General features: G+C 50.6%; 7 protein-coding genes across 7 annotated transcripts; 5 read left to right on the top strand and 2 right to left on the bottom strand.

Moving 5' to 3' along the window:
- Nucleotides 1-68: 68 nt before the first annotated feature.
- Nucleotides 69-3,226, bottom strand: VTN77DRAFT_9156 (uncharacterized protein; the record flags this gene model as incomplete). The annotated part of the gene is made up of 8 exons (XM_069425733.1): nt 69-788; nt 856-1,026; nt 1,079-1,744; nt 1,800-2,459; nt 2,513-2,676; nt 2,726-2,737; nt 2,993-3,001; nt 3,064-3,226. 8 exons carry the CDS (start codon nt 3,224-3,226, stop codon nt 69-71), a joined length of 2,565 nt encoding a protein of 854 aa, XP_069274102.1.
- Nucleotides 3,227-4,335: 1,109 nt separating this feature from the next.
- Nucleotides 4,336-6,713, top strand: VTN77DRAFT_9157 (uncharacterized protein; the record flags this gene model as incomplete). Its single annotated transcript, XM_069425734.1, has 5 exons — nt 4,336-4,448; nt 4,521-5,154; nt 5,213-5,332; nt 5,390-6,637; nt 6,702-6,713. The coding sequence occupies 5 exons, from the start codon at nt 4,336-4,338 to the stop codon at nt 6,711-6,713; spliced, it is 2,127 nt and encodes a 708-aa protein (XP_069274103.1).
- A 468-nt stretch (nt 6,714-7,181) lies between these two features.
- Nucleotides 7,182-8,314, top strand: VTN77DRAFT_9158 (uncharacterized protein; the record flags this gene model as incomplete). Its single annotated transcript, XM_069425735.1, has 8 exons — nt 7,182-7,236; nt 7,299-7,325; nt 7,405-7,414; nt 7,488-7,500; nt 7,557-7,599; nt 7,654-7,716; nt 7,799-8,208; nt 8,285-8,314. The coding sequence occupies 8 exons, from the start codon at nt 7,182-7,184 to the stop codon at nt 8,312-8,314; spliced, it is 651 nt and encodes a 216-aa protein (XP_069274104.1).
- A 1,009-nt stretch (nt 8,315-9,323) lies between these two features.
- On the top strand, nt 9,324-11,285 carry VTN77DRAFT_9159 (uncharacterized protein; the record flags this gene model as incomplete). The annotated part of the gene is made up of 3 exons (XM_069425736.1): nt 9,324-9,546; nt 9,632-9,753; nt 9,816-11,285. The coding sequence occupies 3 exons, from the start codon at nt 9,324-9,326 to the stop codon at nt 11,283-11,285; spliced, it is 1,815 nt and encodes a 604-aa protein (XP_069274105.1).
- Nucleotides 11,286-12,473: 1,188 nt separating this feature from the next.
- On the bottom strand, nt 12,474-15,474 carry VTN77DRAFT_9160 (uncharacterized protein; the record flags this gene model as incomplete). Its single annotated transcript, XM_069425738.1, has 5 exons — nt 12,474-13,496; nt 13,560-14,825; nt 14,887-14,955; nt 15,020-15,182; nt 15,245-15,474. The coding sequence occupies 5 exons, from the start codon at nt 15,472-15,474 to the stop codon at nt 12,474-12,476; spliced, it is 2,751 nt and encodes a 916-aa protein (XP_069274106.1).
- A 781-nt stretch (nt 15,475-16,255) lies between these two features.
- VTN77DRAFT_9161 (uncharacterized protein) lies at nt 16,256-17,302 on the top strand (the record flags this gene model as incomplete). The annotated part of the gene is made up of 1 exon (XM_069425739.1): nt 16,256-17,302. One exon carries the CDS (start codon nt 16,256-16,258, stop codon nt 17,300-17,302), a length of 1,047 nt encoding a protein of 348 aa, XP_069274107.1.
- Nucleotides 17,303-18,190: 888 nt separating this feature from the next.
- Nucleotides 18,191-19,853, top strand: VTN77DRAFT_9162 (uncharacterized protein; the record flags this gene model as incomplete). The annotated part of the gene is made up of 6 exons (XM_069425740.1): nt 18,191-18,288; nt 18,410-18,486; nt 18,550-18,589; nt 18,641-18,710; nt 18,771-18,830; nt 18,906-19,853. 6 exons carry the CDS (start codon nt 18,191-18,193, stop codon nt 19,851-19,853), a joined length of 1,293 nt encoding a protein of 430 aa, XP_069274108.1.
- Between the last annotated feature and the right edge of the window lie 481 nt (nt 19,854-20,334).

The raw sequence follows: 20,334 nt of genomic DNA on the forward strand, positions 1-20,334 counted from the left end.
ATACACCCCGCACATTCTGCAATTCAAGAAATAGGAGCACTTCTTTACCACGAGATCGCCAAATACTATTACATAGATCTGTGACTGCTGTGCTTTTCAAAGAATGTAGTCAGATCATCCCGAATCTTACCCGCTGGGCGCAGACTTCCGCTAGGAGCTACAAGACTCTGTCTGATCCAAGCCGGCAGTTTACGCCGGATACGGTCGTCGTCATATCGCCGGTCGATCATGATAATGGCCGCGTAGTCGTTGCGGTGTCTGATCGCCCTCCCAATGCATTGATTAACCGCTCTCATGCAGGCGTTCTCGTAGAAGTCCCTTGCGGCTGCTTTGGCCGCTGCTTTCCTCGTTTCTTCCGAGCCAGCAGAGCTTTTCGCATAGGCCGTCTGTTCGACGTGCTGGATCTTCGCTTGCCAGACTGCACTTTGGATGTTGGGAAAGGGGAGGCCCACGATGAGCACGCCTCTTCCTAGCCTGTCGGAGAAGTTGATGCCCTCCGACAACCGTCCGCCAACAACAGACAGAAGCAAGGCACCCGAGCCGGACTCGATTGTATTCGAGTATTCCTGAAGAATATCGTCTGCATTGGCGGCTTTGTCCTGCACCTCGTGGAAGACGGTCTTGTGTTTCTCGATAAGACCAAGAATAGAAGGGCCTCTTCCTCCTACAAGCGTTTTTCTCCACTTGTTGAGAACATGGCTCAAATACTCATAGCTGGGGAAAAATGCCACAACACCGTCCGGTATTACTTCACAGAGTTTGGCAATTGTTTGTCCCAAATCGGTTATCTATAAAGACATGGTAAGGATCAAGAATGCCAAACTATTCTCCCATAAATACAAAGGCGAAGCTCACCATCTGTTCGGAGTGGCGGGAATCGTAAGTAAAATTAAACTCAGTACCCAGAATGCCTCTGGCAAGGGTCTGCGCCGTCAGGTTTTCCAGTGGAATGACATGCCCGAAACTGAAGGTTTGCAGCCGGTCGGTAGGCACGTACGAGAACAAGTGATCCGCATAGTCGGACATCTACAGCAACTGTCAAATCATCGTCCGCATTATACAATAGGTGCTGACTCACTGGCGACATGGTCCCTCCTGCCAATATGACGGCCCTTGCATCTTCCACAATCTCGCGGAAATGGTTGGTGGGATCCAGTAGCATATATTTTAGCTGCACGCTTCCATCTCCTTTTATAAAGAAAAGTCGTCCTTCTGCAGAAGGATTCATGAGTGAGAGGATGAAGCTCTGGACCTGAAACAGAACTGGCACGGTGGTCTTCTCCCTCGGCTGACCACCGTCCTTCTGCTGACTGTAGTCGACATATCCGTCGACTTTTCTCGCAAGGTTACTCTCTTGCAAGTACCGGGACAACTTATGCGGGTTAATTTGGTCGACTCCTTTTCCAGCCACAAGGTCAGAATACTGAACAACACCTTCCATGGATTTTTGACTTTCAGCAATGGACTGAAGATTATCCGCAATGGAGCTGACAAGTCGAATAATCTGGGTAACGTAGACCCTGTTTTTCCCTTTTAACCGAGTCCGATACTTCCGAGCGTAGATTGTCAACTGAGAAAGTGCAGTGCGCAGCTGATCCAACGTGACGACGACGGAATGGATGTTGGAAATCGCATCCATTAAATTATGCGCTTCATCAATGATGACAACATGATTTTTGACGGAGAGATTCAAGGCCTCCCGTGCTGATCGTTGGAGTAACAGAGGGTAGGGCAAAGTAATAATCTATGGTGGTTTAGCAGAACAAGTCAATTTGCCTGCTGTGCACAAGGAATCTCACCTCACTGTGCTTAACGACGGAGCGAGCAGCATAATAAGGGCAAACACCAAGCTGCTTACCCACTTGTCCGATATCTTCAATGTCCTGAACAGTCGCCAATGTGCGATCACGAAAATCTATCAATGCAGCTTCATTTTCTTTCGACGGTAAATAGGGGCATCTCCGTTCAGCAGCAACGCCTGGTTTCTGTAGCTCCATGCAACGTTCATTTATTGCTGTAGCATTCCCCAGTGAAGACACATGTGGATTGATGCATAATTGTTTTCTAGAGCCCAGAGAAAGATGCTTCAGCCCCTCCTCAAGTTCAGTAGTTTCGGCCGTGTCGCTGGGCTCCTCGGACCGTTGTTGCGGCGTTGGCAAGCTTGGGGGAAGATTCACTCGCCGTAGCTCGTGCGCAAATTGAGTTAACTGAGAATGAGTCCGCGAACAGTAGAAGATTTTGATCTCGTCATTGTCATCGTCCTCCTTGGAATTTCGAGGTGCCGAAAAATGGCCTCTGAAACGCTCGAGCAAAGCTATCGTGCTCGCAGAAAGCCCATCTACGTCGGAAAATCCAGGCCCGGTGGACTTCTTCCCGGCGTCCGTGTCGCTCTCGTATTCCTCAAGTTCGAATTGGCTTTCGTCCACAAGCTCTGATTTGGTGGCTTCCGAATCCAGTTTCTGCGCGATGAGTGTAATGTTCTCGCAGGCGAAGACCAATTGAGTGTTCATACCATTTTCTTTTTCGGTCTCTCCTGGTTTCCAGAGGCTTTCCTTCTTCTTTCCTCCTCAGCCCGGACCCTGGCCAAACGCCCTTCAAGGTCCTTCCATTTTTCCGTGAGAACCCGAGTCTTTTCCTTTCTGGAGTACTCGAGCATCCAATCTGGTTCGTCATCGCCTAAACCAAGTCAGTTATTAGGCTTGGACAATCCGAAAGAGCATCTGACCTGAAGCATCATCTACAGTTTCAAGGAACGTTTTGCGCTTGTGTTCTCGAAGCCAGGTGAGGGATCCACAGATTAGACTCAAAGATTTGCCCTTTGGGGAAACAATCAGCGAATATCTTCGAAGGTTGTATATGCCCGAGTGCTTCTGTTGGGGATCGCGACTTCAAGTACACCCTAGCCAGACAGATACGATGCAAGGATGCCTTCAGATTCCTCATTTCCTTAGAAAAAGCAATCAATTGCTCTATGACCAAGTAGGAAGCTGACATACAGTACCTGCACCGAGTAATTAGAGTAATGTTCAACCAGTCGCTTCATTTTCCGTACGTGGAACTCACCTGTAGGGGACTCGAAAATACCGATCTTTCCACCTTCGATGCATTCGTACAACGCCCTCATAAACTGGAGCTGTATCTCATAGGGCGAATATGGATGATAGAATTTTTGTCTCTGTAGGTCCATGGCGGCTGATGGGCACAGCCGCGTCTGCTGCTCGCTCATTCTGTGTCTAATCCTCGATTCGATTTACGCAGAAGACATGCCAATCTGTTCCCAACAAGCTGCAAGGCTCATCAGTAATAATAGCACTCTACTAGTAGGATATTATTAGCTAGTTTTCAACAACGGAGCGTCGACCTGGACTCCTCGCTGAGACCCGCAACCTTGGTTTGCATTCTCGGCTCGTGACTGGTCCCACGGGCAGGGTAGCTTCGGAAACATGTGCGGCGTGCCAATATAATTCCTATTAGCCCTCCGTAGGTAACGTTCTAATCCTACCTAGGTACTTAGGTCCCTGGGTACGCATGACCCCGGCCGAAAAAAATTACCCGGAAACGATTAATTACAGTTATGCCAATGGACATGCTGCCAAATCACCTTCTTCTCACAAAAAAATTGAAATACCTGTTAGTTATATGACAAGTTATAGTATAGGAGGTACTAAAACAATAGACTCAGCTTAACATGACCAAACTGGGTATCAATATAATTTATTATTATTATTACTTTTTTTAAGGGGAAAAATCGTGTTGGGTCTCCCGAGCGGCATAGCCCCGATGCTAACTAATTGCGCAGCATGACCACTGGTCCAGCACAGACTGGCGACCATCTGGCAGGCCCCCCATTTTGACAGCACCTCAAAAAGATCACCATCGACCTCCGCCCTCCTCAGGAGTTTTCTTGCTGTGACAGCTGAGCTTTTGTGACACTCTGCATTCTTTCCTGCTAGAAATCCTCCATATGGCATACAAACTAGTTTGAGACGCTCTTGCAGCTGTCTGATTCCCCTGAGAACAATTTCCCACCACCTCCCAACCCGCGACGCGCCGCGCATGCCTCTTCTTGCATATCCCCGCGATTCTTGGACGTCAAGCAGCGCCCAAAGCTTCTCTCAGTGATCATTCATCCCACTCTCCATTTTTCACAATAACCAAAGTTGTTCCTGTCGTCTTCTCACGGCTCTTGTGAAGCTGTGAATTTAAAGGGCCATTTTCTATTGTGAAATACCTTCTTTCCACTGAAGCCCAAGGACCAGCGGCCGTCCAGCGTTCACCCCTGTCTTTATTGTCTTTGTTCTGCATTTTCTGTACGACTCAGGGTCTTCAGCGATCATGAACAGGCCACCACCACACGGCCGTGGTCAGCCTCGGGGCGGTGCCACATACTATCCCGGCGGTTCGGATGATTACCACATGCCGGAGGTCATCTCCCCTTCTCCTCAAAGGTTCGCCAGCCATGTCCCTATTCCCCCCTTCCTTACAAAAGCTTCTGGGGTTTTTCGCTGATTAAGGGGTAGAGTGATGCCCGAAGTCCCTGAGAACATGCAGGACAATATCGCCCATCTTGAACGTGAGGCCCGCTCCCCACGATCTCCCCACTTTCCCGAGCGGTCCTCATCTTTCAATCACGATGGCTCGCATGCAGTTTCTCCGTTCCCTGTGCTGCGCAACCCGCCTCCAAATGTACCGCCTACCGACGAACAAAAGGAAGCAAATCTGGAAAAGGGGAGGTTAGCGGTCTTGTCATCCAACGACCCGGAAATGCAATTGGCCTGGGCCCAGGATGCGCTTTCTTATGTGGAGGTTGCGATGCAGAATGAGGCTCGTATGTCGCTTGTCCAACCTCCTCGACCCCAAACACCCCGCATTGAACGCCAGCTGAGGACGGATGCGATGAATATCGTGTCCTTTCTGGCGGAGCAACATCATCCCCGCGCTGAGTTCATTAAGGGCATGTGGCTTGAATTCGGCAAGTTTGGTTACCCGGTAGATAAGAAAGAAGCCTTCCGTTGCTATGCTAGAGCAGCCGAGAAAGGGTACGCTCGGGCAGAGTACCGAATGGGTATGCAGTTTGAAAGTTCAAACGAGCCTGCCAAGGCTATCAGGCATTACGAGAAAGGAGTGGCGATGAAGGATTCGGCATCGTACTACGTAAGTCGGTTCTTCCTGGAGCCCTTCCTTTGCTTATGGCTGACATGAGCACCCGCAGCGCCTTGGTATGATGATTCTTCTTGGACAGCACGGACAGCGTCAAGATTATCAAAAAGGACTGGAATATATCCGCTTGGCAGCGCAGACTTGTGATGAGAATGCTCCACAAGGTGCCTATGTAAGTGACGAAGGGGTATGCTTGCAGTTTCTGCCCACAAAAACTAATGCGCTTCAGGTGTATGGCATGCTTCTCGCCAGAGAACTGCCCCAAGTTACCGTTCCCGACCAGTATCTACCGGTAGATATAAACGCCGCTCGTGTCAACATCGAGAAGGCCGCATATCATGGGTTCGCAAAGGCCCAGGTTAAAATGGGCGCAGCCTATGAACTCTGCCAGCTCGGCTGTGACTTCAACCCTGCCTTGTCCTTGCACTATAACGTTCTGGCAGCGCGTCAGGGAGAGCCTGAAGCGGAAATGGCCATCAGTAAATGGTTTCTCTGCGGACACGAAGGACTCTTCGAAAAGAACGATGAGATCGCCTTCACCTACGCTCAACGGGCGGCTCAAAGTGGCCTTCCGACTGCGGAATTTGCCTTGGGATATTTCTATGAGGTTGGAATCCACGTCCCCGTTGACATCAAGGAGGCTAGAAGCTGGTATGCAAAAGCCGCGGCAAGTGGGAATAAGGATGCAGCGTCCCGAATCGACAGCATATCAAGATCAAAGACTCTTTCCAGAAAGGATCATGAAAACGTTGCTATTGCCCGCATCAAGTCGACACGCGGGACCAATGGACGGAACCGTTCATCTTGGGAACCAAACCCGTCTATGGAACCGCCTCAGGAAGTCTTGGAGATGCCGGATCCTTCGCGAATGCGCATCTCCGACGATGGTCCAGGTTATCATCCGACGTCAGCGGCGCCATATCCAGATGGACGCCCTTCCACTGCGAATCAGTGGCCCGATTCCCGCCCTAGTTCTGCATTTGGCGTCAATCCTAACATACATCCTGGCTCTCCAGGCTACGGCACTGGTGCTCCTCCGTCGCATCGTGTTCCTTCGGGTGGTGCACCGCCCATGAGCCCCCGTCAACCGAGCTCTGGGATGCAATCTCCCAAGAGGTCGCCGGGAGGAGGTCATGCAAACGGTTCCCAGGGTGTCCCCAAATTGGATATCGGCTACTCTGCACCTCTCGAATCAGATCGGCGACAGCAACCAGGCACGGGCAGACCGCCCCAGGACATGGGTCGTGCTCCCCCTCCCGGGCAACAGCCAGGGCGACCGTCTCCTGGACCTTACCCCCCGCGGAACGAGTCTATGCCTCCTTCGTCGAGACCATCTACGGCATCATCTACCCCCAAGCCGTCTGGTCCAGCGAACAACGCCCCATCCAACCCGTCGAAGCCAGCTGCTCTCCCTGGAAAAGGGCCTAAGACTTTTGAGGAAATGGGAGTTCCCGTGGTCAAACAAGAAAGCGAATGCGTAAGTTACAGCCAGTTCCATCGCCAACCGTATCCCTTGCTTGAGCCGCTACTAACTTGATTAGATCCTCATGTGATACCCAAAAACAAGTCTCTCATCATTCAACCCTCTACTTTTGTGCACAGCGAGTCGGAGTTTGTATCTTAAAACAAAAATAAAAAAACAATAAGAGAGCTAGTTTTGTCTTTATGGATGTTGGCGGAGATATCTATGCGGAAATAACAAGGGAGGGGTTGGGGTCACGAGACACGCAGTCTCGCCCTGAAAGATATCCTGTAACTCCCCCAATCGTGGAATCTGGCCTCGTTCAATATTGGAGGTTTCAACTTGTCAGCTCCAGGAACTGTACCACGTGATTTCGATGTCTTGCGTACTGTACGGATGCGTTTCCGTGTGAGGATAGATATCATCGTCAGGTGTATGTTCCAGTGAATAAGTGACTGCTCGAACCATTGTCCGTCTCACTTTTTCTCATCGTATCTACTCTTATATAACACATAACACAATCAAAGATCCTTACCCTCAGTCCAACCACACGCACATCATGGCACCTAGGAAAGGGAAAGCGGAGAAGAGCGAGAAGAGCGCTCCTGGAGATGGTGAGCATACCACTGGTCACTCGATTGTATCGTTGCTTGCTCATGCCCATTTACGAGGAAAGGTGCTGCGATGATACTGGAGTACTTAAGTACGTCTATCTTTTCGCACTCAAGCAGTCTCCACATACCGATTGGGCTTTGTTCTGACGAACCGCTTCAAACGGTCAGGGAAGCAGAAGTACGTTAGTTAATCTTTACCTTTTTCACAACGCTCTTGCATCCATTTTAGTAACCTCCATTTCTCGATCTAGTCGTCCTTATTCGGTTCGTTATCGACTCCAGCTGTGTCATCAAGTCAGCCATTGTAATGCTTTCAACAGGCAATCGACATCTCCACGAATCTACACAACAAGGTTACGAAAAGTCAGAGAGAATATGGACTCAGCCTTTAATATCCTTTCACTGACTGTGGTATAGCTTCGGCAGTCAAGACCCTGAAAGAGCTGCATGAGCGAAAGGAGATTGAAGGGAGAGCCGCGGGTTGTTGCCACCAGTACCCCCTGCTTACTGCATCAATTGCACATTTGAAAGAAGCCTAATGACATAGTTTTCTACTACTCAGGCAAGCAACTCGTCTACCATACTCTTCAGGACCTCTCCGAGGTGGACACACCAGAGACCATCGCTGCCGTTGATGAGGAGATCCAGCAGATACAAAATGAGCTTTCAGACGTGAAGATCCGTGAAAAAGAACTTCGAGAAAAGTTGGCTGTTGTCTGCGCAATCATCCCCATGACTGAGCTTTGTGACAGTGTTTCGAAACTCGAGGAAGAAAAGGCTGCTTCTCTCGACCGGTTGTCGAAACTCCAAGAACAGGGGACAGTATGCATTAGCGTAGAAGAGATGACTCGCGTGGAGAAGGAGTGGAAGACATGGCAGAATCACGTTCAGACTCGCAGACGGATCTTCCATGAGCTCTGGGCAAGGTGCACGGAGGTCTTGCCGGAGGATACCACGGAAGAAGACCTGAAGGTACGTACCTAGCGAGCCTCGCTTCGATACTTACTGGCTTTCATGCGATGTAGCCTGACCAAGAATATGTATCTAGGAGACATTAGGGCTAGAGGGATCGTTTTGAAGATTAGCCACGGGAAGGAGCCGGCGATGACTACGGAGTAGTCCCAGCCAACCCTCCATTGACAGTCATTTGATTATTACCTGGAGGCTTGAGCTAAGCCGGCAGGTGCGGGTGATGCGGAGATGGACAGATGCCTTATTAAGGTTGGTCAGATGGGGAGTGTATGATCAGATGAACAGTTCCAGTGACCGAAGAAACAAAACGGCGGTCTACTGGCAACCCCACAGTATAGTGCAGTATGCGGAATATGTCGTACGTTTCTCTGATCGTCGTCCAGCCCATGAGCCCCTCAAGCAAGAGCCACAGGAGCTGTGACGAGTTGTGGCATATGCCAATAGCAACATGACATGGAGCTCCATCCCGGCAAATGCCTTGGTTCGATTACCTATCTCCGTAGAGCCATCCCTCCATCGCTGGTGGATTCCCACATGTAATCATCCCTGGAAGCAGCTACATACGTAGAAGGTGACTGGCCTTGCTCTCCAACTGCCGGTTATCGCGCTTATCTTGGTTTAACCGGATACCTAGGTAGATATGTGAGGTAACTCGGAGGCTGTATGGAGTAGCTAGTTTACCCTCATATGAGGCTAGGCCAAGCTAAAAGCTATTACTATTGCTGTCTTATTGTCGACACTTAGCTAGACTAGGTACAGTACTAACTCCTCCCACTCCAAGCACGTCACAGAGCCTGTGGATCATCATCCTCCTCCAGCTGTCAGCGGATCAAGCAGCTGCCGATAGATAGCAGCAGCAACCTCCTCGACCTTCATCTCCCCAACAGTGACTTCTAACTGCCGACAACTTTATCGATCATTCGTATCCTCTTCATCCTGCTGCTGATATCAGTTGCAGCTGTCTAGCTGCTAATGTTCCAACTTCCAAGGTTCCGCCGCTACCGCTAAATATCCAAAGAAAATACTCCGTACCTTTACCGCTTTTGCACTCGGAGCCCCCGCCAAACCTCTTCGGAATACCCCTCCACTCCTTCGCAGCACGCCCGTCTCCGGCGATGCAGCAAGCGCAGCAGCGTCAACCTCACCTACCAGCCCAGCAGCGGAACCCTCCTGTGCCTCTCACAAATGGTCTTCGTGCCCATCAGAACCGTCTGTCGAGCGAGATGAGAACCCGAGGTCCTATTCCCGGCCATCCCCCGAACGGCCATGCCCGCAACATGTCAGGGGCGGCGCCGTTCGAAATGGTTGCTCGCAGTCCTCCGAATCCCACCCCCAAAAGTACGCTTGTTGTCTCATAAATTCTGCCTTCCGTGCTGGTTGCTTCGTTTCGTGAAAGCTGATCTCCTATCTATCCAACACCTAGATACCAAACATGTCCCCTGCAAATTCTTCCGACAAGGAGCCTGCCAGGCCGGCCCTGCCTGTCCGTTCCTCCACTCGACCGACGCTTCTGTGGACTCAGCTCCGTGTAAATATTTTACAAAGGTGCCGGCGTCTCCGCGTGAGAAGCGATTGCTTGTCGAAACTGACAGGTGGAAAATTCCTAGGGAAACTGCAAATTTGGGGCCAAATGTGCATTGGCGCATATCCTGCCGGATGGCCGGCGTGTGAACAGACCCAACTTCGGTCTGGGAATGGGAGGAGGAAGCGGAGGAGGACATCTCAACCTGGGTGGCCGAGTGAATCCGCAGGCGTACCACAATCAGGACTCTGCGCTCACCAATTCGGTGTTGTCCCAGCAGCGGATGAATGGACACGATGTGCGATATCCATATCCTTACCCTGGTCAGGACGATTTCTCCGCATTGCAAGCTCAGCAACAGCAGCAGCCGCCTCACGAGGGCATACCGATGATTGATACTGGCTTTGTATCGGACGCAGGATCAAAGTACGGATCACCAGTGGACGACATTCGGCAACCAGCATCTCCCAAATACCACCTGACCGCTCTTGATGCTCCACTCCCCGCGTCTTTTGATAGTCAAGGTATCTCACATGTGGCACGGTATGGGCCGGTGGCAGCTTCGATGCCGTCAAAGTTTGGACTAGAACTGTCGTCACTCTCGTCACCACCAACCCAGAGAGCTCCTTCAGATGTTCTGAAGAGCCTTCGTGACACTGCCTTTGGGTCTGATCTACGAAAGCCATCGTCCAATTTCGGCTCCTCTCCCCCGGCAATTGCGGAGGATTTACTGGGTCCACGATTTTTGCATTCTCAGCGAATGGCTCCTCGGTCTAAAGTGCTGTCGGCCAGCGTGCCCCGTCCAACAGTATTGGATGATTGGGACGACAGTAACTTCCCCATGGAGGAAGACTACCTCCCAGTCAACCTGCATGACGAAGTACTCACGCCGCAAGAAAAGATGAGGAGACTCTCCCGAACAGAGCATGAGTTGAGTTCCAGCAACAAAGACTTTGGCAGCCTGGGTATAACGGGGACGAGTTTGACGAAAGTAGGGTCACCCTTGGCTTCAAGTCCCTCGCGATTTGGAGCGTTGTTCGCCAAACAGCGACAAAAGAAAGAGGAGGAGGCGGCCCACGGAGGGTCGTCGTCTTCCTTCAGTCACATTGGATCGCCGCTGCGCGAGTCATCCCTACATCTTACCTCGAGCCCTAGCCTCCGTCCTATTGGCAGCCGCCCGGTGTCGGGTGATATTTCGTCATTTGTGTCGAGCCCTGCCCGTCAATCATCCATGTCGATGATCTCGCAGCAGCTCAGCAGCATGTCTCTTCACCCGAATTCTGCACTCCATCCAACCACATCCACATCCACGTCTGCCGGTCCAACCACTACCACCACCACCACCACCAGCAACAGCCGTCTTGATCGCACAGTGTCCTCGCCTGTGACCACGAGCAGGATCGATGAAGAACAGGGCGACCTGGTCTTTTCCATGGAAGAAGAGGAAAGCAACAAGCGAACGAGTGGGGTCTGGAACGAGGCGAACAAATCCTCCGCATCCAACAATGAGGAAGGGCCATCGTCCTCATCGCAAGACTTGGAGTTTCAATCGTGATCATCATCCCTCTCAGCTTGGCCCGACGACGCATCTGCAAAGTAATCTACAATCTACATGTGTGTGCGTGTGTGCATTGCGCGTGTATGTACAAATTTTCCCTCCAGTTAATAGCTTCTCATCAGTCCTCTGTCTTTTTTTTTCCTTTTCCTTTCTGCTTTTTACATGCACAAACAAGCTTGAAGCACCTGCATAGAATGGACTTTTTTCCTTTCTTTCTCAGCGAGATTTGGATTTTGCGTTCATTTCATTTCATTTGCCCTGCCCTGCGTGACTGGCTAGAGCATCTATCTACATACGCTTGGCTTGGCTATGTTAGATAACCCTCTTCTCTTCTCTTATCTTCTCTTTCCTTTCCTATTCTCTCTTTCTCTTCTCTGTCTTTCTTTTCTATCCTATTCCCTCTCTCTTTCGCTTTCCCTTTCCCCTTTTTATTGTTGTTGATGTTGTTGGTATCATGTTGACTCCAAGTCAAGGAAAGGCAAAGAAAAGAGAAAAAAAAGAACAACAGAAAAAGAAAAAGGACAGAAAAAAACGGGTCAAAAAAGGGCGTTTTGTATGTATGTATGTAGAATTCCTCAAAGACTGGACATTTTTTGTTTCTATGCTTGTTCTCTCCCTCTCTCTGTTAACAGTTTGTCGCCATGTCAATCAACGACTTAAAAAACTGGAGCAGGTTGAAAAAAAAAAACAATGGTCAGAACTCAGCTAACCTGGCTGGGAAGGGGAAAAAAAATCCTTATTACTACAGTAATTAAGTTGCCTCCTTCATTCTTGATCCAGGGATTGATTTGATTGGGGGCATCTGATCTGATCTGGCTAGGCCCTCCTACATATATATATGTATGTACGAAGTCTACGAAAAACAAAGTTGGCATAAATGGGAAAGACTTTTTTTTGCGATATTTGAACTTTCACTTTCACTTTCATTTCATGGATAAAAAAAGAAAATAATAAGATAACAATCCGCAGTCAGAAAACTGGACTAATTAGTTAACGCCGGATAGATGACAGGCTCTTTAATGCTCCCAAGAACGCTCCGTCCCTATGCCTGTATCTCCCATTGCAACACCTTTTAAATAAAGAACCATCCGAAGCAGAAAAGAAAAGAAAAGAAACCCATAAGATAATTGTCACTCATTCATACAGGATAAGGAGAAAAAGAAAGAAAGAAAGAAATATGAGACCTCAATTCAAATCGGCCAGGTACACACCGCTGCGTTTCAGATCGAGACTGTTCGACGTCACCTTCTTCGACAAAGCCGTGATTTGGGCCGTCGTCTTCTCGGAGAGCTTCTCGGCTAGCACTTGCCGCTCACGCTCCTTTCGATCGGCCATCTTGGCCTCTTCCGCTTTGTCGCCGTAGACGGCCTTGTAGAACTCGTCTGTACCAGCCGCCACCTGGTTAGCGAGCAGATTGAGCGCCTTCTCCGTTAGGTTTTCGACTTCGGCAGCCAGAGCTTTCTGCTCATCTGTCCGCGGACGCTTCGACGGTTGCTCGACATCCATTTCATCTTCGGCAGCCTTTCGCTTCTCCTGCTCCATGGCCCTTCGTCGCTCTTCTTTCGCCGCTTTCGCCGCTAGATATTTCAGGGAGTGACCAAGTCGTTTTTCGGCAGGCGGAACAAGGTCCAGTGGCGGAGTTGAAAAGAAGAGAACACGACCTTGGTCGTCGCAGTGAAACTGTTTACGGATATTTTCCGGGATTGCTGCATTAGCGGTATCGCTCAGGTGGAACACTTCGATAGGCCGTGGTGCATTGGGATTGTAAACAGGTGGCGGAGGAGCATGAAGACGGTTGGCCGCGTATGGTGCATAAGATGGATGTTGAGGTGTGGCATATTGGTGCGGAGGGAGAGGTGCAGCTTGATAGGCCGCTGGGTGGGCTGCCTGTGGTGCATAGTTGCCAGCGCGGGCTTGCAATGGAGGTTGGTAGACAGGAGGTGTAGGTGTGGCTTGAGGTTGTTGATATGGCTGAGCAGGTACAGCAGCCGGCGCATTTGGCGTCGGAGGAACCGATGCTGCTGCTGATGCTGGTGGTGCTGGCGAACGCGCTGGCGGTGCAGGAGCTACTGCTGCCGTCTCGCTATCTACACTCTGGGTCGTTGGCGGTCGAGTCATTGCAGGCGGCTGCTGAGGCGCTGACGGGACCGCGGGCTGAGGCACCGGCTGGGGAGGAGGTGATGGAGTTGGCTCGGGCGGGGGTGACTCCTAAAAGCATGGAGGTCAGCTTTTCATATGCAAATCAACAAACAAAGAAAGCAGAAAACTCACATTCTCATCTCGTGGACGACAGTGCACAGCTCCCACAAGGGGAGGTGCTTTTTCCGCTCCCCAAGTAGGCTTGGGTAATTCATCGGTTTCCTTTGCATCTGGTTTCAGCAAGTGCTTGATAGGACTGGGCACCTTTTTGATCTTCCGGGGTACGTCGAACAGATCCATTTCGTAGTCCTTGTCACGGACTTCGTCCGGGAGACAGCTTGCCCAGGTCTTGATCTTGTTCAATTTGTGCTTTTCCTCGTTGTAACGAGCTTCGCAAACATACACTTCTTTGTCTGGAGGGAACCCCCTCGGTCGCCCTCGGTTGTAGCGCGTGAAGAACATGACAAAGCAACGGTCAACCACCTCCTCAATCCGGTGATCGCGATACTGGCCTGTCTTGACCACTTCATTGGGATAGAAGTGCTTCTCATAATGATGCACTGTCTGTTCAGGACGATAATACCAACAGGCATTTACCCACTTGTCGCCTTCCGCATCTTGCCATGTGCGGTAGATTTGTGCCACAATTGGCTTGGTCACATCATTGGGATTCTGGATATGAACCCAGTCTCCCACCTTCCACAGCTCGCCGTTGTGATAGATGCCCTCTGGCAGAGGCAAGCGTCCATCCTCCATCAGGTATTCGCTGTCTGGTTTCTTCTTTTCCTGTTCCGCTAGCCTGTGTGCCTCTGCCTGCAGGTCCACCGCATCCTTGTACAGTTGACTGTCAGGCTGGTTGTATTGTTTTGCGTTATTGAACATCAGATCAATATCCCGCATGAAATGGTCCACCGAATTGTACTTCTTTCGCTTTGACTTCCTCTTGATAAGGTCGATCGCCATCGGCTCTTTGATCTCCATGTAGTAGTCCGGATACATCGCCTTATCAGGCAACCTCTCGAAATGGCGAATCTTGAGTTGACCGCTGGAGTCTTTGGGTTTACGTATCCCCTTCAGGATAGCTTTGATTCTTGCTTCCATTGGCGTGTCGACTCGCGGCGGCCTCCCTCGCTTTTTCCGAAGCTCTGGATCATTCTGCGATTCATCTTTCTTGGCGGCGGATGACCGAGCACCGCGCCTTCTCCTGCGACGGCCACCGCCATCGTCGGAGTCGTCGGCATCCTCGTCATCTTCATCCTCGTCATCGTCCTCTTCTTCTTCGTCCTCGGGAGGTAGTGGATCCGCTTCCGGAATTTCCCCTAGGTCTGGCAACTCTGCAACCTCCGCCGTAATGATACCTTCGTCGACCAGTTTCTTAAACTCGTTGATAAACACCTCCTGCGGGAGCGACGACTGTTAGTTTCCTCCTGGGGCACGAATGGGTCCAAGTTCTCCTCACCTTGATGACGAGCGCATCTTTGTACGCCTGGGATTCAGGGCGATTGTACGTCTGCGCATTATGCGGAATCTAGAAATTAAGCATAGAGTGTGAGCGAATGATTCAAATGCGGGCGGATTGTCATATCCCTTACCAGTGCGCAGTCTCGCACAAATTCCGCAAAGGTCTTATACTCGCGCTTATTGATTTTCTGCTTCAAAATGCTGAGAGCCATGGGCTCTTTAATTATCTCATAGTAGTCGGGAACATTGCGCTTATTGACACTGCGTTGGAAGAGTCTCGAAGGGTCATGGCCACTGCGACAGAGTTCTGTTAGAAGGCACAACCCTTGTTTTGTGACAGGGGTCTTCGCACGTACTCTTCTTCACGATACTCATAGATGGCCATAACCACATCCATCATCGACCTCCACTGGTCCTCAGTAATCTCGCCGGCCGCATCCTGAGCCTGAGACGGCTCGCCGTCGCCAGGCGCGTCGTCTTTCCGGTCACCGTTGTCATCATTCTCAATAGATTGAACAGGTTCTTCTGCTTGGGGCGGCTGAGACTGGGCCTCTGCAGCCTCTGGCTCCGCTGGTTGCTTCGCCATGCTTCCCGGAAACCGAAACCTCGGCGCTGGCCAGGCGTATTCCCAAGAACTTTCCGCGAGTCGAGATGCGATGCGGCGATCTGCTGTTGCGCTACTATTGAAACGCGCGGGCACAGGTACTAGCGCGCTGTGGCGCAGTACCTTACTAAGCATTGAAATGATGAGCCACACATCGACCCATGTGACTTGAATTCACAATAAAGCAATCATTTCTTGTCGCAGGATCGAGTAAATTGTATAACCAGAATATCCACTGTCACTGAAATTTCGACGCTGAAAATGCAGCCAGCAAGCGTGGTCCTGCTACCTGACTGAAAGCTGACAGAACATGAACCATCAGCCGCCAAGCCTTTATCGACCAGGCTGACCTTGGGTTTGCTGGTTTCGGTCCTCATCGGTCTATTTGTTTTGGCGTGGCTTTGCCCATTAACATGTGAGTCGAGCAAGCTGGTGAATCCCCGCCACGTACTTGCAGGGACAGTGCTTCTGTAAAAGACTGGAGACTTAGTGATGGCGGTCTAGTAACTATCTCAAGTTTCCATGTCGCCCCGTGTGGCCACTTTTAATTAGCGTTCCTACTCCGTACGCGATTAAGCCCGTTTGCGCCCCCGCATCATTTGGCGCAAAGCAGGGTATTGAACAGCTCTTTCTTTCCTATCACCGCAGATACACCTTCGAGATCCCATCCTGACAGCAAGTTTCAGCGGCTAGAGGTCTTGAATTTATTCTTTTTGGAATATTGTGCCTCTCACAGGCTTGGAGCACTGCGGTGTCCAGGAAAATGAGAGTGAGAGTCCGCGGCCCCGCCGGACAGTCTACCATCACCCTTGATGACGGAGCTACGGTAGGCGAACTTCGAACTCTCATCAGCGAACAGACAGGACTCGCTGCGTTTGATGTTAAATACGGATATCCGACTCTCCAGCCGCTTCGACTGGATCAATACAAACCGATCCAAAAAATCGCCGAGTTAGGTGTCAATCTGAATGGTGAACAGCTCATTGTCACCAGCAGAGAGAGGACAAACGAGCCAGCAGGTGATAGTCATGCCGGAGTCCAGCCGATCAGACAGCCGTCCGGCGAACATCTAGGACGCCAGGCTTCTCAGAGCTTGCCAGTGCCCTCAAAACCGTTGTCCCTGAGTCGAAAGACCTCTGCAGCAGACGTCGAGAGCGATCCTCCCGAGATACCGTCTCCCGAGCATTCTGGAACCATCGTCCTCCGTATCATGCCGGATGATAACTCATGCCTCTTCCGTGCGGTTGGCAGTGCTGTCATCGGAGGAATGGACACGATGACCGAGCTCCGCTCAATAGTGGCTCAGACCATTCAAGAGCAGCCGGACGTTTACTCTGAGGTGGTGCTAGAAAAGAAGCCAGATGACTACTGCCGATGGATCCAAAGTGAAAGCGCCTGGGGCGGTGCGATTGAACTCAGCATACTCAGCAAACATTTTGATATCGAGATCTGCTCGATCGATGTGCAGACCCTTCGGGTGGACCGCTTTAACGAGGGACGGCCGACCCGATGCTTTGTGGTCTACTCCGGAATCCATTACGATACGATTGCACTCTCTCCGTCGGACCCGCCGTTCACCCATGCCTATGCACCACCCGAGTTCGACACCAGGATTTTCGATGCTGCGGATCCGGTGGTTCTGGAAAAGGCCCTCGAGCTGTGCAAGATCCTCCAGGCGCGGCATTACTACACAGACACGGCTAGTTTTCGGATTCGGTGCAATACTTGCGGGGGCATGTTCGTCGGGGAAAAAGGAGCCACGCAGCATGCGGCTCAAACGGGCCATTATGACTTTGGCGAAGCCGGCTGAGCGAGTGGGAATGAGCGTGGAAAGCGAACGGTGGAAGTGAATACATACAGATTTACCGTTTTGTCGATTGGATAATACATCTGCCCAGGAACCCTGGGGTATATATATAGAGGATATAATATGTCACCGCCTATGACCGGCATGAACCAGTAGCCCATTCTCGCAAGCTTGTAGGAATCTGGAGTAGCTCTGGACGATCTCCAGAGATGACACCTGCCCAACAGACAGGCTGTGCCGCGTGGAAAGGCATAATAACCTTAGCGACTGTCTCGTCGTGGTCTCTCCGGCAGACGTCAGGCCTCGTGGGGAGCTGATTGGACCCTAACTCTTGTTAGCCGCTTATCAGCCATGTTTCCGCCGCCACTTGCGCATCCCCAGCCAGGAACAATAATCCCCATCATCACCCAAAAGGATGCTCATGAGGGGAGTCCATCGTCTCTCCTCCCGTATAAGGGATGAACGAGTCTCATTGCCTGTCTCTGGACCCCGTCGATTCCCTATTGAGAGCCAGCATCGGTGCCCCAGAGGCGGACCGCCTGGATCTGTGACGTACACGGGCCCGCCTTAGGTTCGAAGTTAGGTACGCTGGGAGGCGAAACCGTCACCGCTAAGTTGATCGGTCGCGTCGAGCACACAGGACCCCTTCATCACGGGGAAAGGGTTTCTTTTCTAAGTTCCATTCTTCACGAGTCTCGAAATCGAGGGATTCGGCTCGTACGTCAGACAATGAGCTGCCATCTTATCCTCAGAGCCTCGACCTAACCGCCATCGTTCATCAGGTATCTATGACGGCCGTCTCTTTCATATGAACGGCTTTTCGCTCGTTGGGTCAAACTGCGAAGCTTGTCACTGAAAGATCCTCCTTGTCGAGACGCTGGTTTGATCAGAATGAGTAACGATCCGGCCTCTTCTGTCGCCGGCTCTGATGCTGCCGAAAGAGCTGATGATTCCTCGAAGCTGAAAACTTTCGTTTCAATTCTTCGAAAGTACGCATTGATCTTCCCAACCTCCTCTTCTTTCCCGACTCAGCTTACTTTCTCCATGAAGGAGAATACATTCTTTGGGTAGATAGAATTATATTTGCTGACGGAGACTGTTCATTTGCAGGTTTATTGGCGTTGCAGACATTGCGTCCGTTCGCTTTTCTCTACCGTCACACCTTCTAGAACCAACTCCTAACTTAGGTGCGCTCTTGTTGCTTTGTATGATGTTCGCCTTTTCATACTCATGGCTGATGCGAGGATCAGAATACTGGAACTATCTGGATAGACCCGAGATTTTTGCCAGGTTAGAACACTCGTGTTCCGGTTGAGGATGTCCTTCTGACATGGTTCCCAGCATTGGCACATCAGATGATGAATTGGGTCGGATGCTGGAAGTTTTAAGGTTTTGGTTTACCAAGGACCTGGTATGTTCTTGACCGCAGTTTTAAACTCCAAGGATTCCCTACTGATAACGAGACGGGTAGAAATATATCAAGGGAAAGCCATGCAAGCCGTATAATTCTACTCTCGGTGAATTTTTTAGGGTTTGTGGCCCCATAGACTTGATCGCATCTGCTGTCACCGCAAGCCGTGGCTGATATTGTCGTCCGTTCTTACAGTCTTACTGGGAAGTTGACCATACTAAACCACCCATAATCCCATCCGGAGGTGGTACAACAAATGGGGCTGCGACGGTTATCAATGGTAGCAATGGCCCGGTGAAGGTCTGTTATCTGACCGAGCAGACGTCTCATCACCCTCCAGTCTCGGCCTTCTACATTGACTGTCCGCAACGAGGAGTCTCCGCTCGAGGGTTTGACCAGATTAGCGCCAGGTTCACTGGCACGAGCATCCGCATTGGCCCCGGCGAGCATAACCATGGCATTTTTGTGACCCTCGAAAAGCGAGATAACGAAGAGTATCAACTCACCCACCCCTCGGCTCATCTCGGCGGCTTGTTGAGAGGCACAATTTCCATCACAGTGACGGGTAGTTCTTATGTGACCTGCCCGAAAACGCGCATCAAAGTCATCCTCCAATACATTGAAGATGGATGGGTTGGCCGGCCCCAGAACCGGGTAGAGGGGGTCATCTTCCGATACGACCCCGCGAACGATAACAAGACTAGGATCAAGGATGTACCGCAGAGCGACGTGCTCGCCCGCATCAATGGATCCTGGCGTGAGCAGATATATTATACATTACCCGGTTCCTCAGAACCTCAACTTCTCGTTGATGTCACACCTCTGTTTCCCGCGACCAAGATTGTCCCACCGGACGAACTCCAACTGCCCAACGAATCCCGAAAACTCTGGTCCAAAGTAACGGCCGCCATCCTAGAGAAACAATACAGCCAGGCCACAAAACTGAAACAGGACATCGAAGAACGCCAACGCGAAAAAGCAGCCGAAAGGAAAGCCAAGAACGAGGAATGGAAACCCCGTTTTTTCACTGCTGCCTTGACTCCCGTCGGAAAACCGGATCTAAATGAGGAAGGGAAGAAAGCGCTCCGCGGTCTGCATGAAGGTGACTTCCACTTGGAAGAGAGTAAGGTTACGGGAGCATAAGAAAATCTTGTCTTTTCTTTTCTTTTTTTTTCTTTCTTTTTTTCCCCCCTTTTCTATTATAGAACTTTATTATACAGTACAGTACAGTACAGTACATATGGGTTTCAGGTGTTCAGTGTTGTTGCATTCAATTTATAGTCCGATCTGTCTGCCGGCGGGCCGATTGCAGACTCATCAACCTACATACATAATGCCATCCTTATGTAAGGTGTTTGGTGTTCTGACTCTGACCGAACATCTGTGTATTTTTCTCAACTACGTGAAGAGTTATTATAGCTATAGGTTGGTGGGAAACCTTCCTTACTTATATTACAGTTCTACTTCTACGGGATATAGAAGACATTATTGCTATTCAGGTTCTCTCTATTCTATGACAATTGACGTTTTTCAATCATTTCTCGAAACTGCACTTCTTGCCCTGTCGGTGTTTTTGTCTGCTGCTGTTCCCAAGGCATCTTTCAGGGTATGGATGGCGGCGTTA

This window comes from Rasamsonia byssochlamydoides (genome assembly GCF_041956645.1).
Source record: "Rasamsonia byssochlamydoides strain NRRL 3658 unplaced genomic scaffold VTN77scaffold_83, whole genome shotgun sequence".
NCBI lineage: Eukaryota > Fungi > Ascomycota > Eurotiomycetes > Eurotiales > Trichocomaceae > Rasamsonia > Rasamsonia byssochlamydoides.